Here is a 17,507-nt window from a genome sequence, read left to right as displayed (position 1 = left end):
AGGGAAAGGTTAAAGTAAGTAATTTGAAAGAATGAACCAGTACTGATCAAGTAGCGAGCTGGTACTGCTAATTTCAGAGTTGAGGCTCACAGAGGGAGAGTTCATGTAAATTCCTCCTGACCAACAATTGCATAAAAAGTCACTCATTTAGAACAATACATGGTGTAACCAAATAAGTGTTTAAGTGAATCCTGTCTTAAGTAAGTACTACTAATGTAGAACAAACTGGTGATAGAAGTCTAATAAAATTACAAGCTGAATTGTATTCAGTACATTTAGGATTGATTTGAGGTCTATTAAGAAAGAATGTTTCCTAAGATAGTGTCTTCTAACCTAGGTTTCCCTGTGCTCCATAAGGTACATATATAAGGGAAGCGGAAATATAAATGATGATAGATAAAGGTATCTTCATTTCTTAGTCTGATATAGCTTAAATCTTTCTCTTCACAAGTCATAACAGATAACCAGCCAAAGAGCTTTGCTTCTTCATTTCTGATTTTAAATTTTAAATCTCTCATGATTTTCAGTCAGGAAAGGGAACTGATCTGGTGTCAGTGGCTTGACCACTTCACCAAACAAGTCAGTAATAAGCAATTTTATTTTTACCAAGAATACTATTAGTTTTATATATCTCAAGATGAAACTTTATCTGCAGTAAATCTGAAAACTACCTTTCAGAACTTTCAGTGTTATGGAATAAAGAATATTTCCCTGGCTACAAATATTTGGACACAGTAATACACTGTGGTTTTTCCAGGTGAGTGAAGATCATAAACCCAATGCTTTTCATCCTTCCTCTCAGCAAGATGTCTATAAAAAAAAGTGACCCAATGCAGAGAAAGACTCTCTATTCTGGACTTCAAACAGTTGCAGAGATGCTTCACCTTATTATGTATCTCTTACTGCATTATCCTGACTTATAGCAAAGAATAATACATAGTAAGAGGTAATCGGTTCACCACCACTCTTCTGTAGAGTGCCACCTCATCTGTGCAATGGTGCCCCCCAGACTGATCTGCCTGGGAACATCTTTATATTCCATGTAAGGTGTCTAATAGTTTAGAAAATAGAATAATGTCATTAGTTCTTAAAATTTTCAGGGAATATGAGAACCTGTGACATAGGACTTGATTCCATAATATCTTTAACTTTTCTCCAAAGGGCTGGGCAACCCTTGGATCCTGCTGGCAGTGAAGGCATTTAGTAGCATGTGGCGCTATGCAGAAGCAAGCTTTAACTCAGGCATGCCAGCAGTGAGAAGACTTTCACTTCTTTTGTCTTCATTATCAGGTTAGTAAAAAAGAATTGATTCAATTTTCACTTATCCATATTCATCTATCGAAAGAATAGGGCTCATATGTTAGAAGGACCACTCATTATTTCTGGAAACATAAATTCCAGAACAGCCAAGTCATTAGCTATTGTTGGACTGTAGCCTCCCACTGTCGTTATGCACTGATAGTTTATGCTTTCTGTTACTGGTTTCAAATGTCCTGGCTTTTCCATATGTTTTTTCCAAGGGAGTCAGAACAGCTGCATCAAACAGTAAGATTTTCTTTAAAGAGAGTTCATGAAGCTTTATAATTTTTCAGGCACAGCATGGAAAGGTCTTCATTGCTTATACAAAGAACGACTGTTTGGAATACACAACTGACATTTCAGTATAAATGCTGAAGAAAGCTGACAGATCCAGGTCAGCACTGTTCTGTATCTCAGAGCAAAGACACCTGCTGAAATGGCTGTGAACTCTTTTTTGTCATTAGTAGCCTGTAGCAAACTGAAATCCCTTTGGAATTCAGATGTATGGTAAAATGATGCATTAATTTCTACCACCCACATTTAGCACTTAGATGAAAGGCTGGTCCACAGTGAGAGCAAGGTGAACAGCTGGAGGCTTGGTTTATCCATGTCAAGTTTTTGGGATAAGGTGAATCTCAAAAAAGGTGAAAATGGCCCAGCCTTCCTACATTACAGGGTTGGATTACACCCAAGAACATAGCTGACCATTCCTTAAGTCCAGCTGAGACCAGACCCAGAGGGTTTGTCTGGAATCTTCTCTAGGAGGATTGTCAAAACAGGACACTTGCAACCCTTACATGATGGGGAAAATGTTTGTGCAGCACCTGGCTATTGGTTGTCACAGAGATCAAGTGACTTCATAGGCATCAGCTCTGGCCTATTAATATGCCTCTTAGTAGCACTTTTTATCAAGCCCTGAGATTAAGATTTTTAAGACCTAAATAAATACAAAGTCCTTTAAGCAATTCAAGTAGTAAATTGCAAAATATAAGTATCACTTGACATCATGATATTGTAAATATTTTTGTTGTCTCCACAAATAGAATCTCCATAGGACTTACTACTAATTAATGCTTAATGCTGAACATAGGCTTATTCTTTGTCCATTTTATAAACACAAACACACATTTTATATATACATTCTAAAAGAATCTCTTAAATTAAATAATGACCATCAAATCTCATTTTATGTTTGAAAAATATAATACCTATTATCTTAATTACTCGATGGTATTGGTATAGCATGAAGCAGATAAGAAAGATCAGCTCAATAGATGGTGAGACAGTAAAGCTTCAAGTCACTATTAATTAAGTTAAATTCAGTTCCAATCAGGGTAAACTTTAATGCAAGAGTCAAATTAGACCTCCAGCTATGACTAAGAGTATATCTTGGAGTTCTTAGTAAAGATTTTGTCAAAAGACCATTCAGGTGAATAGAAAGTTTCCAACAGACTCTAAAGCTTTCAGTGGTCTTGGATCTATCTATCTGCAGTCTTTGACTTCAAATAATTATGATGTGTCTGCTATGAACATCCTGTGCCATGAGATCTCAGTTTCATGGAGATTCAGCACTGCAACTGCTCAGCAGCCAAACAGCTAGTTCATGACCAAAGCATGATTTAATGCTTCAGGGACATTAAGGGCATTTGTAGGCTAAACAGAAGTATTTGAAAAACATTATTTTGAGGATAATACTGACTATAAATCACACTGTGCTACTTTTCCTTCATCAGCAGGCAGAAATAATATATTGGATATCTCTATGAAAAAAAATAATCTATGTATTCCTATTGTTACACAAAGTATTTTTTTGCCTTTTAATATTTTGCTTTCTTTTTGTACAAAGTGACTTGAAAGGTATTTGAAAAGCCTCTGTACCTGATTTTTTTAATTGCACTTGTATCTTTGAAATAAAAATACCACATTCACTGGGACAACTTCAGATACTGGTTATGTAGTGACTTTCAGCATTAGAGATACAAACTTACCACGTAACACGGGGTTCTGGCCAGCCAGCGACAGAACAATGAAATTTAACATTTTGTTTTTCCCAGATAGTGTGGGAACGAGGCTCAATAACAAACTCAGGAGCATGTAAAAGACTATCTTGATTCAACTTTTTGTGGAATGCCTGAGTCTCTTCTAGCTGGAAAAGAAACATTTGATTATAAATTTCAACAGTTATAAGTTCAAATTACTAATATGAAAGTATTAACAAAGTTTTCATCTTCTAGAAGTTCTACTTCCAAAATAGCTAGATTTGATTTTACTGGGATTTTTTTCCCCTGAAAACTGCCCTAAGTAAAATAATTTTCCACGTTTAATTTATTTTTTTTAATATAGATTGGAAGGTGAAACAGGTCTGAAACTCAGATGTCTTCTGCAATGGAAGACTACGTATGCCTAGATCATGTCTGACAGACCAGCTCTCAAACTTTTCCTGCTGATGAGTACTTTCCTCCTCCCAGGGGTAACTGTTTCAACTACTTGGCCACCCACACAGCTGAAAAAAAAATCTAATATATTATAAATCTTATTTTCTGCAAACTAAACTCTTTATCTTCTGTCCTGACTTTCACATATATTGAGAATTACAGATCCCTGAATTAACTTAAGTTTATTAGAAGAAGAGAGCTTTCATAACAGTCTCAGTCTTTTATAAACTATGCAATTCCAATTTTCCTTGCAATTGTTGCTTCTTAGTTCTGGACAGGTTCTACTTGTCCTCAATGTTCATGAAACACTAATTATCAGAGGCCTAACAGTCTCTAACACAATTAAATAATTGCCCCTTATTCTTGCATTACAATACTTCTGGTAACACATTCTAGAATGCCGTTTGTATTTATACAACAGTGACTTACATTATATTGGCTGACATTAAATCTGTGATCTGTTATAACTCCCAAATCCTCAGGCACTTCTACTTAGGCAGGCATTCCTTGTTTACTTGTTCTTTTTCCTTCTGTGTATAGTAATTTCCACTGGTCGTTATCATATGTCACCTTCACTATTTCTCAATTTTTTAGATGATTTTGAATTTTCACCTTGTCCTTGAAAGTGTTTACACCCTTTCCAACCTCGTGTCATGAGGGTATTTTATAAGCATATTGCCAATTCTTCTGCTCAAAACATTAATAAATTTGTTAAATGAAACATGTTTGTGCTTGATATATTCTGCCAGTCTGGTCATAACGTACTTGAAAGTACACTCTGAGTACAATTATTTAAGAAGTTGTGCAATAATATCAAAGCTACCCACAGTTAGACATTCAGTTCCAGATGTCTTTGGCAATTCCCTCCTTAGTTTACACCCTGTGATTAAGACTCTGGGATCAGCACTATGGACAAGCTTGTTCCTGGGCCATAAAAATCCAGAAATTACCCCATCACTTTCTTATTGGTAAGGCAAGTATACCAGCACCTTTCTTCTCTGCCTAGCAACTACTCCATTGTCCAGGTGAAGGATGCTGTGCCATTTAACTAGGTGTGGGCATGACCAAAGAGCATTCCCCAGCCTCATTCTCCCTCCCTTTCTCCCAGCACAGCAGAAGCATTCCTGGTGCCTGCATCAAGCACAGTGCCTCTTTTCTTACCCACCTGACACCAAGATAACAAGACTTTAAGCCACTGAAAAGATTTCCATTGGAAATACTTTGATTTTTACTACCATTATTGTGATTGCCCATGGTGTAAATCAGGGCCCTGCTGTGCTAGGCACTTTGCAAACACCAAACAAAAAAGACCCATGCTGATTACAGCCTAGGTGTTCATTTCTACTCTTTTTACCTTTTTCTTCAGGGCCACACGTTCGGCAGACTCCCGGATCGCTACTTTCCTTGATTTTTTCTCATGATGTTCCTCTTCAGAAGTTGACTTGGCCACCTTGCTGACACTAACTCCTTCACCTGTGGCAAAAAGATTCCTCTTGGCAACATATGCAGCACTTTCTTTAATTCTTTCTTCTTCTGTGTCTGTGATCCCACTGATACTCACTTCTCTGAAAGAATTTTTGAAAAGCAGAGTCCTGTTGGAAAATGCTGAGAACATGTTCCATTTATACTATCAAATTAGTCAACTACAGGGAACAACACTTCTTCATAATATGTTTCTGCTATGTTTCATATGTATTCAAAGCAGAAACAGAGGGACCATTCAAAGCCATCCAGAGGGACCTGGACACACTTGTGAGGTGGGCTGATGCCAATCTCATGAAGTTTAACCAAGCCAAGTGCAAGGTCCTACATCTGGGTCGGGGCAATCCCAGGCACAGTTACGGGCTGGGCGGAGAAGAGATTCAGAGCAGCCCTGCGGAGAAGGACTTGGGGGTGGTGGTTGATGAGAAACTCGACATGAGCCGGCTTCAGTGTGCGCTTGTAGCCCAGAAACCAACCGTATCCTGGGCTGCATCAAAACAAGCGTGACCAGCAGGTCAAAGGAGGTGATCCTGCCCCTCTACTCTGCTCTCGTGAGATCCCACTTGGAATATTGTGTACAGTTCTGGTGTCCTCAGCATAAAAAGGACATGGAGCTGCTGGAGCAAGTCCAGAGGAGGGCCACAAGTATATTGGGCTGGAGCACGTCCCATACAAAGACAGGCTGAGAAAGTTGGGGCTGTTCAGCCTGGAGAAGAGAAGGCTGTGTGGACACCTCATAGCAGCCTTCCAATATCTGAAGGGGCCTACAAGGATGATGGAGAGGGACTCTTCATTAGGGACTGTACTGGTAGCACAATGAGTAATGGGTTCAAACTTAAACAGGGGAAGTTCAGGTTAGATATAAGGGAGAAGTTCTTCAGTGTGAGGGAGGTGAGGCACTGGAATGGGTTGCTCAAAGAAGTGATAAATGCTCCATCCCTGGCAGTGTTCAACGCCAGGTTGGACAGAGCCTTAGGCAACATTGTCTAGTGGGCAGGGGGTTTGGAACTAGATGATCTTAAGGTCCTTTCCAACCCAAACCATTCTATGATTCTATGGAAGGCTACCACAGAACGGCTGAGTAGCTCACTGTTTAAAGTCATGTCCATTTTCAGTGCCTCTCTGTGTAATGATGCCATACACATTTTCAGTTTAACCATTATCCTGCTGTGGTTTTATATCTCCATCACAATAAAATTTGTGTAAGGCATACCCACAGATCTTAAATTATTGACTTACAGCAGCAGTATTCATAACACTACATAAGGGGCAGGAGGTAATTGTAGCTGTAGAAAAATGTCCTGATCTGTGATTTATACAAAAAAAACACATTACTGTATGTCACAAAAAGTTATCTTTATTCATAGAAAATTCAATCCTGCAATGTTTGTAGGGTTAGTGTTCTTCCAAATGTTTTTGAGAAGATGTGTTGAAGCATCCTCCTCAGGTTTTCTACACAGGTAAGATGCAAAGAACAGTTACTCTCAATGGATCCAATATTGTTTCCATATGCACATGTGGAAGTACCATTTCAGTCATATTGTTTTGGCACTGTCAGAATATAAAAGCTGCTATAGTAATGCATATACAATGAGAGCTCCTTGACTTAAGGACAAGCATTAATATCTTTTTGCTGAGTTTAGTTACTTTAGGGTAACATTAGATGGCACACTGAAAAGAGGTTCTCTTGAAGTTCGTAAGTGCCATCTTGCAAGCACTGTAGAGACAGCAGCCCCTGTTTATTTCCAGAATGTGCTCAAGCACAGCCTCGCTATTTTATCATAAAATGCTCACTACTGCTGCAAAGCGAAAAGATTACGATGAATGCTTTTTTTCTGTTTTCTGTAAGATTGCTAATATTATGCATTTGATAGCACATCTCAACACTCAAGAAAATCTGGATTCAAGTCCATAATTAACTACCCAGCCCCCTATTTTTGAGCTAGAAGTCAGTTCAGTGAGATGCAAGACATCCAAGCAGTGGAATGTGCTGTAAACTTAATTACACGTAAAAATTGCTCAGAAGACTCAAAAACTTGTTTAACAGCACAGAGCTTTGACCTTCCTCATGTGTTCAGACTTTGCCTTGAACTTTCTGTGTTTCTGGCTTCTTTAACAGGATGATCATTAAAAGTATCAGTGGGATGATTGATCCCCTTCACTTAGGCACATCGGCTCTCCCCACGAGTACCATCTGAAGCTGCAGATATACGGCAGAGATTTCTAAAGATGGTTTTAAAAGCTCATGTTAATTAATATGAATGTAGCTATCTATATTCAGTTTGAATGAGTCAGTCGAATTTTCTTTCAAAGGCAAGCTGACATTATTTCCTCCTTAATTACAGTAGTTAAAATCTCAGCAGCTTCACAGGATAGACCCACTCCTCAAGGCATAAAGCATCTTCGGGGGGCTCATGAATATACTCAGACTAATACAGGACTCAGCATATCTGCAGTAGTGGTCCCCAGATGCTTTTCTTCAACAATATTAAATATTTAGATTTGCTAACCATTTCTTTCTGCCATAATCTTCCCAGATCAAAGAGAAACATGTTCCCTGAAAAGATGAATGCATCAGAAAAAGCACACGGTACCATTTAAGAACTGATTCTGCAGCCAGGTCTCAGGGGTTTCAGTAGAAAACCTTTTTCAAAAAGAAACAATAGGCTCAAACCCCATATGGCACACATTAAATATTATTTAAAGGGTATCTGCCATCTGCAGTCCTTTGGCATAGGCTTATTAGTGGCTGCAAATAGTTCCATGAGACACATCCAGTATCTTTAGCACCTATGGTATTAAATCAAGCCCTGGGTGTTATCTAGAATGCTGGCTGGCTGTCCTTAATTTTATCTTGTAAGAATTAGGCTAGGTATTCAAGAAGAATACTTGTGAATGGAATAATCTGAGCAAGGGAACTTTGTACAGCACAACATGATGGCTCTGAAATAGAACCAAATAATGGAAACAGTGACATGGTGCTGAAGGTCATCCAGCAGCACAGGCAATAGCTCCAATGAACCCATGGAGAGCTGACCTTTATAAATAACTATTCCTTGTAAAAGCTATCTGCCCATAGGAAACAACACATCAATTTCACAGAGGAATCTGGGAATGACACATAACACGCACGTGGTTCAATGGGCTTCAGCTGTTATCTTTCAAACAAAAATAAATATCTGACAGGAATGTGGCATGCAACTTCTGCAGTCTTGGCATGCGGTCATGAACATGACGCCCGCAGAAAAAAAAGCCTAAAAAAGACACACGACCATTTCCTGCCATGTTCAGTTGTGCACTGTAACAATCATCATATGCTCTTTTTACATTTTTTAACTAATTAAAAAAAATATTTGGGTCATTTCAGTAGCACAAAAGCGCACACAACTTCCAGAGTTACCATGTGCAAAAAGTAAGATTGGTATCAAAAACACTCAGAAGAAACATAGTAACAATGATGTAAGAATCCAAAAGGATCTTTTAATGTAGGAAGCCAAAATATCGCACAGACACAAATAAATAAAGCTGCACACTATTCCTAGCCATCAGTCATGGTTTTCAACTATTGACCAACACTATAAATTTTACTTTTGTAGACTCAAGACACAATAAAAAGGGAGGGGATTTGTGCCTGAGGGCATGAAAGACAGGCACAAAGGTAGTGAGAAGCTTTGAAAATAAGTCACCGCAAGTTTTGTGTGAGACATATTTATGTATTTCTATCACAGAAGATAATAGCTGGAACTGCAAAGCAATGATTTAAAAAGGCAACAGTGTGTGCTTCTGAATGTGGTCTGAATCAAAGAGCAATGAATCTGACACAGAAATGTACAAAGGGTGAGAAAAAATTTGCTCCAGATAGTGGAGGGAAATAATAAAACCCAAAACTGCTGGTCTCATCGCAAAAGCATCACAAACACTCAAAAGGCCAAAGCAGTAATGTCTCCCACTGACAAAGTGGAACTCGGTTTCACAGGTAAGCACATGTTGAACACAAAGCAGAAGTGACATTGGGTGTTGATTAAGCACTAGACAGAAAAGCACTGGCTCCCAGAAACAACTTGGATGTGTCTCATGAAACTGCTGTGTGGCAGAAGAAAGACAAATTGAAAAAAGGGTTCTGTTCAACTGCAGGGGAGCAAGAATTTTTTCTCCTGATCTTCAATCAGGAATCAGTTTTCCACCCCACACCCTGGTATATATAAATCTGAACAAGTGACTATGCTTGAGCTGCCAGAGACTCCTAATAAAGTCAATATGCCATACCCCAAAAAGGGCAGGGGAGCCTCCTTGCTCATGTTGGTTCTGGCTTCCACATAAAGTTCACATTCAGCTTTATTGAGGACACTGCTGAAGTAAGATCATCAGTAGTAATCATGCAATAAATACCAACATGTGAGATCAGTATGAATCATTACAATGGATTCGAGAAAGTATTTGGTTTCATTCCAGGTTTTCCCTGTGCCAGGACAACACATTAACACAGCATTTCATTGTTTCTGTGTTTAATGCCTGGTAAGAGACATTGAATTACAGAACTGTCTTCAAACCAAAAGACTAATCTAAATAATGTGTACAACATGCTTGCCTGGTTCCCAATAAGCAGGGTTATAATTACATCTTAATTTCATAGAAAGCCCCTGGCATTGTGTTCAAAACAAAGTCCAGACACCTAGGTTCATTTGTCCTGGCTCTGGATGATCAACGTCTGATTTTCTGCCAGTCAGCTGACTTCTCTTTGTCCGTTTATCACTCATGTGAAGTGCAAACAATCACCTTGAGATCCATGGGTGGGAGAAAAGATTAATGGATGTTATTTCATAATTTGTTAATAAAATGTCAGAAAGACAATACCCAACAAAAGGAAAATGAACATACCGTCCTGTGAATATGGGCACTGAGTAGTCTGTGGCTTCATTCTCTTTGCCCTCAGACACAAAATTCTGTTTTGCTCTCTTTGCTTTGGGACTCATCTTATAGGATTGATCTTCAATCATTAAATTGGAATTTTTCAGTCTGAAATAAAAATAATATTTTTAAATTAAGAATAACGATTAAAAAAGCTGTTAAGAAACACTCCAAAATAAGACTAAAGTACTAAAAATTACTTCTCTCTTGACAAGTAAGAAAATACAATTTTCATAGCCATGTCTTCAGAGTTATTAAACAAATAACTAAATGCACTTTTGACAAACTCATCATTATAATATGATACTGATGCCCTGTGATACTAAATCTACATGGAGAGAATAAACACTATACCTGACAGCAATGCACATTTAATGGCTTCATGGTTTGGGACTTGGAGAGTTTGCATACCCAGTCTTGGTAGATCCTGAAGTCACTAAGGCCACTGAGTAATTTTGAAGATTCTATCTGAACTCCTAATCTCTTCTTTTCCAAAATTTAGTCCTGAAATTGTCTAGTTCCCAAACAAAATGTTGGTGTGCAAACATATTCAAAGTAATATTGCATGTAAGTCTCTATGCAGAAATTGCTGGGCAGCGTATTGCTCAGTAACCAGCATCGCCATTACCACTGCTCTCCCATACCACCCCAATCCACCAAAAGTGTAGAGCTAAGTAAAGAAACACCATTTCACATAGCACGGATAAATAGAGAATGAGTGGAAAGACAAGCAAACCAAGGGGAAGGCTTCCCCTCCCCACCAGCCGAGGACGGATTCTGAAGAGTGTGAAGCATATCTGAGGCAGTCATTTTGGGTTCATTTTTAAGATGGTTACAAACTGTGTTAGCAAAGCTCCAAATACCTCTGTCCTCCTTTCCTAATGCAACACATCTCTAACTCCCAGATCCATGGAATATCTTAATTAGCTGTCAGCCTTATATTAACCTCCAAAGTGTCTATTCATCTGTCTCAACATCACCAAGGGAAATCGTATGTGAGTCTGCTTCTGGTCTGGGGGTTTGTCTACACAGCATAAGCTTACCACTTATGTGCAGAGGTACAGGAACATAAATAAGGCATGTGGTTTCTCAGCAAGGCTCATTAGCCCAGACATGGCTAACCTGCTTCCCACACCCTGGGTAGCTTACACTGGTGTCTCTATGTGGCATGCTGTGCACATATAATCCAAACTCATGCTAGTACTGGGCTCCTGAGAATGTTACTCATGCATAATGTAAGATTACAGATACATGCTTGGGCTAAATGTTTTCCCTTGGCTGCAACCCTGTGAAAGTACCAAGGTCCAGAGTTGCCACCAACACAAGTCATACCAGGAAGAGTGCTTAATTTCCAAAATGTATGTTAATAATCTACCCATGTAAGAGTGTGTGTATGAGATCACATGGGTTCAGTTTCATTCTCCAATCTTTCCGTCCTTCGTTTCTTTCCTCAGACCAAATTATCTCCCTACCCAGTGCCTGATAAATCAGTCTCCTCTTCTCTAGCTCTCTTAATGGCTTTCCTACTGTCATCTCTTCTCCTTCTCCACCTAGTTCCTTGCCTAAACTTCACATCTCCTCCCACATCTGCTTTCCAGCCTTCATCTCTTTGCCTTGCCATTCCCAGCACTGTATGTAAGTTTCCCTTCCTTTCTGCTTAGTCCCCTTCTCATCAGACCTGACTGTATTCAGCTTGCCTGGCATAGCAGTGAGGCAGCCCTCTCCTCTGTGCTCCCCAGGTGCCACCATCTCCGAGCTGCATTGGGACAACTCATCAAATAAGTGGTAAGAAATATCAAAGACAAAGTATTTTCATTATTTTTCATACCTGAACTATAGTCTGTAAGGAGCTGTAGTCCTTTACTAAGCAGGTGACTTTTATTCCTGTCCTAGTTTAAAATGGGACAAACCTGGAATTTTGACTGACTGCAATCAGATTTCCTAGGGGCTTTACACTGAGCACTTTAGGAGGTCACTTGATTCCTGGTTGTTTCTAGATTGAAAAAGATCTTGGTCTATCATTTTAAGATCCATTTGAATGTCAGAAAGTTTCTGTTTTCATAAAAGTAGATGAAATGTGGTGAAAATTTCAGCTCAGGCATTTTCAGCACTGTTAAATCCAGACCAGCTCTTTGTTCCTAAAGAATCTGGCTGTCCTGTCAGTTTAGTTTTCAGTTGATGTCCAGATTACACACTCATGTAGGGAATTGATGGGAAGCGCATGCAGTAGTTCCCATCACTCTCTGTTAGAACTTTTGTTGGTATCTTTTCTATGTGTTTGGTTGGGTTTTTTTCCCTGTCTTTCACTTATAGCTCTCTAAAATTATTTGAGCAGGAAAGAATAAATTCCTGTAGGTTCTGTCTGTTTGATGGTTGTTTTTTTAACCAAACACTTCAACTGTTTTAATTTATTTCTGCCGACCACAGCTGGCTTTCTGAAAATATCCCCCAAATCTTTCAGATTAATGCTGGAGATCTTCATCCACAACGAAGCTTGAGAAACAGGGACCTAACAAACTTGACCTCGACTAAGCAATGCTCTGGTGTGAAGTGTTTCACTGAATAATGCCAGTGGTGCTTATAGGCCTGTTTCCTGTTCCAGAAATGGTCAAGGGCAGGTAAAAAGAAAGTTCATGTAGAGGAATACCTCCCTTGATAAATCCTTTTGGTTTCATGCAAAGACTTAGGGACATCCTGAGTCAGAGGTTGCATCCAGACTGCAGCAGTGATCTTAAGATTTATACATGAAAATAGCATTTTCTTTCAAATCTGTTTTAATCTGCCAGTTTATAATCTCTTCTGTGCTTACATGCTGCTCTGTGAAAAGCATTTCTTGTTCTTGGAAAATTGTTCCTTGTCCTCTCTGCACATCTTTCACTATTTTACAACTTAATGTTACATACCCATATTTGTGCCCTTCCCGAAGTAAGGGCCCCAGTGTTTTACATTCTCCCAAGAGAACATATTCCACACCTCCTGTTACCCTTCTTGCTGATATCTGACCCTTTTATAGTTTCAGACTGTACTTTCTGAGATGATATGATCAGAACTGCACCTTGTATTTCAGCTATGAGCATACCTTAGATTAACACACTGACACAATATGCTTTCTAGTTTATTTTCACTTTCTCTCACAGCTGTTGCTAAATATCTAATTGCTTCATGGCCACATCAGAGCATCCAGCTAGTGCTTTCAGACCAGCTGAATCCAGACTCACTCCCAAATCTTTTTTAGAATTGCATTTCATAAACCAAGAGCTGAGATGAATAAATTTGAAGCAGCAGAAAATGTTTCTCCTTTCCAAATCCTATCATTTGCTTTCATTCAGGCAGAGCTATATGGAGGCTAGTAGAAATGCACATTCAAATGGAGCTCTTTGCATAGGAAAACAAATTGATCACTGTTTCCATCATGAGGTTTATTTCCCTGTTTTCCTTTTTGGTTATTACTATTTCTTTCTCTGCAACACAAAAACCAAACCTTAGAACCATTATTTAAGTAGCCTAAAGGGGTACTCTCCTTTCTTGAACCAGATTCTAAAATCTTGCCCTTTATTTTAAAATGTTCCAACCTTTTACCTGATATGTGGAACAGAATCTTCCTGCAGGAGAAGGAGCAGGGTATCAGTGCTCTCTAGTTTCACAGGGAGGAACAGTACCATGACCTTTTAACAGCTTTTAGCCTCATTTGATATGCCCAGCTAGTGTATGTATATGTGCTTTTTTCCAGGTCAGATACTATCTGTACTGCCTTATCAAGGTTGGTGACCCAAGCCTACTATCCTCATTTCTTAATGGTGTTCAGCTTGTTAAAATATCAACAATTTTCCTAGTTTCTCAACAGAGTCACTGAATTGGGAGTTGGGCGACTGTAAATGCTAAAGACACAGGCATTGTCTTGTAGAGATACAAAAAACATACAGATGCTATTAGCTTTTCCCTCTAGGCCAATAGAGGAGCTAAAGACAACAACACTGCACAGGGCCTCTAAAACTCCCAAGCAGAGGCTTTTGTTTTGATGTTGTATTCTCTGATAGAAATATACTTCAATAGATTGGCTTTGTTTCTGTGCCTGAAGGGCCAGGTTTCCCACCCTGCACAAAGAGAGTCTGCACTTAATGGATGTAGAAATGTGGTCTACGAGTGGACCACAACACCCTATTACTTAATTATTCTACCCCTGCATGAAAAGCCACCTGTAATCTCTTTTACACCTGTAGAAAATCATGTATCTTGTCCTTAACATGCTTTTGTTACATGTCTCTCTCACTTTATTCCCACAGCAGAAAGGGATGCATTTGGTATGCACAATGGCTGTACTGTCTGTACCTGCTGGAGGAGCTCCATTAGCCAAGAGGCATTTTGCAGGATGTCTTTCTAGCAGCTGCTTATTTCATAATATGCCACGTTTGAATTTACTCACATAAAGAGAAGATAGTGGGTTGGCAAACCCAGTTACAGGAAAGAAAAACAAAGGATTTTCAGAAGAGAGCTCTTTAAAGCCAGCCTCTAAAGATGAGAGGCACTCTCTGGTGACTATATAAATTTTAAGTTGCTGACAGATTTGTTACAGGCTTAGGCAATATTGCTGGCAATAATCATGCTGTTCCCTAACACAGCTTCCACAACAAACTTTTTTAAAGGGGAATTGTTTCCACATAGCAGGTCTCATTAAAACGATTTCCATGCTCGGCTGTGACGTTTGGAAGCCACCTTCTTAACTCTCACCTATAATAAATCAGAGGATGAGCAGTGCCAAGATCGTGGTCTTCTTATGTTTCTTAAAGTGTACTATTTACTCAGCCCTGCCCTGATCCTGATTACAATATTGCTCAGAAAAGCATTAATTCTTACTGTCTGGCAGCCTAGTTAATTGCAATTTAGTAAGGCATCTCTCCTATGTTTGCTTGGTTCACTTGAATTATGCCATGTGTTCTTTGCTATTTTGACCTGCAAAATATATGCAAATGCCTGAGCCACATTAATAACTTCTGCTTTCTCTCTAAGCATGTCTCTTATTTGGTGGCAGATAACCTGTCTGTGACACAATGGAATTATCTAATGCTGCTGGCCAAGAAAGCAACTAATGGAAAGACAGTGAAAGTTTGAGCAGAGACAATTGAACGAGCTTCCAAAAAAAGAGGTAAAGGGGTTTAATCCAGCAGTCCTGTTTGACAGGCCTGTAGTACTATAAGCAGCTTTGGCAGACCTGCCTCAAAGCTTCTCAGAAGCACACAGAGGATGGAATGTTGCTGTGGGAAAAAGGTTCTCCCACAGGAGAGCAGCCCCTGAGGATGGGACATGGTGGCCACAACAACAGTCTGTGGGAGAGAGCTGCCACCCCTAATCTCTACAGACCCTGCCTGTATATGGCTAGAGATGCCTCACAAACTGGTAGGGAGGGCTAGGTGTGAAGTGGCAACCATTACAAGGTGACACTGTTAGGAGCCCAGGGTTTTGCAGCTTTGGCAAACTAACCAGCAAAGCTATAAGCTTCTGTACTTGCTCTTCGTTTTGCCAGTTGTTTTCTTTCCTTTTACTTCTTCAAGCTGGCATGGTGTGAAGGCTTGAAATGTGGGGAAGAGACAGCCCACTTGCAAGTGGAGACTCTTCTGTCCTCATGAAAAAGCAAGCCGCAGTTCCTTCAAGCTGTCTATGTCCATGCTCTGGGCATGTTTTTCACGCAAGTGAGGCTTTGATATCAGAGAATTGGGTTCAGGTCAAGGCCTTGCAGGTTACCTAGTCAGTCCTTCTCCACTGCTTTCCCATGATAAATTCCTCAGCACCATCTGCATCTCACCACTATTGTTATATGAACAATCTTTTCTGTATGGTGGCTACAGAAAATGACGAGATTAAATTTTGCAAGTGTAATGAAGTTTAGCAAAAGCTACTTTAGATAAAAATAAGAAGTAACCTCAATAAAAGCATAGTATTTGAAGAGTATATTTTCTTGTTGGGCTTAATGGTGTTTATCCACAAAAGTACATCCATTATACATAAATGTATATTTGATGTTAAAATCCAGTGATAAGCAATAATCAATTGTTACACAAAGAATTTTACCTGGACTTGAATTCATGTGTCCATTCAGGTTTCAGGCAACCACCACTCTTGCAGGACATTTAAACACAGCATTTCAATTCAAGGCCCTTTCTATTTTTTGAAAATTGAAAGAGTTTGGAGACTCATTTTCCTTTTTTTGTGGGTCTTTTTTTTTTTCCTACACTATTCCTTTCATATGGATGAAAACAGAAAGTCTGATTTGCCCAATTTATTTTAGTGATATTTTTTATCTCCACATTATCCCTTGAAGTGTTTTGGGCTATCTGGGGAACACAGTACAAATTTGGAAAGAATTATTTCAAATTTGCAAGACGTACTAATTTACCTCTTGCAAATTGCAGCAAAATGGGCTCCAAAAACCAAGTAAATACCAACACAGAGGCCATATTAAACATGAAATTAGCTTAAATTTTGAGATTATCATTCAGAATTGTATTCTCTCATATATTAAGTTTTGTGCAAGAGAGATTTGGATTGCATGGCTTGAATCTCCTGAGTCCCAGTCTTACGTAGCAGCACTGAGTTTCTCAAACATTCAATACATGGACAGGATTATGGAAAATAAGAAGTTACAGCTGATACATTCTTATCTCTGACTACCAGGATAGTTCACCAGTCTGTTGGCAACTCTTGTACTACGGAGAATCTTAGAAGTATCACAAAATACAGTATTTAAAACCAAAGCTATTATCTCAAACAAAACCTCAGGAAACCTGGAAGTGTTTTAAATTTCGCTCCCAATTAAGCAATTCCATTTCCTTTAATATTAATTAATTTGCTGATTGAGAATATACAGGTTTAAGAAGAAACTCATTTCTACAAACCAGAGTTGCTGAAGTGTTTGTAACTGTGATTTGGAAGCAGGCTTTTGTTTGCAATATTTTTTTTTTTCAACTTCGAGTAATGTTCCCATTTCTTGTGGGCACATTTTCTATGAGAAGGAGGAGGCTTTGGGTTAGGGTCAGCAACAGCATGAAGGCACAGCTGCACCACTGCAGAAACTTGGGATATCTTCTCCTACCCAACTTGCTCTGGAAATGTAACCCTCAGTCCCAGCATCTCCTGTTTGCTTCCCTTCATCAGCAAATTATAAATTAGCTTCTCACTGCTACATTCAGTGGTTAATTATTTGCACAAGTGAAATCGTTTAAACAACAAAGACTGGGTATTACCCAGCCCAAGACAGTCAAATAGTCAGGTCATTCATCTAGGCTGTAACAGCTTGAGGTTCAAATTCCTGAACAGACCATGGCAAATAGAGACTTGACCCTGAACTCCCGGAAAACAAGTGAGGGCTGTAATCACTATGTATTGTTT

The 17,507-nt window shown here is 39.1% G+C and overlaps 1 protein-coding gene across 1 annotated transcript in view; it reads right to left on the bottom strand.

The window, feature by feature from the left end:
• The window catches only part of LOC104404705 (M-protein, striated muscle-like), a gene marked incomplete at its 3' end in the record, with an annotated part of 74,655 nt that overhangs the window by 55,693 nt on the left and 1,455 nt on the right, over positions 1-17,507 (bottom strand). Inside the window, 3 exon segments of the mRNA XM_010013217.1 lie at positions 3,288-3,445; positions 5,089-5,299; positions 10,095-10,232. Coding sequence (XP_010011519.1) covers positions 3,288-3,445; positions 5,089-5,299; positions 10,095-10,232 — 507 coding nt within the window.

Source organism: Nestor notabilis, unplaced genomic scaffold (assembly GCF_000696875.1).
Source record: "Nestor notabilis isolate BGI_N333 unplaced genomic scaffold, ASM69687v1 scaffold584, whole genome shotgun sequence".
NCBI classification, from domain to species: domain Eukaryota; kingdom Metazoa; phylum Chordata; class Aves; order Psittaciformes; family Psittacidae; genus Nestor; species Nestor notabilis.
The sequence above is the reverse complement of the archived record's forward strand: the minus strand, read 5'-3'. Positions and strand labels throughout refer to the sequence as shown.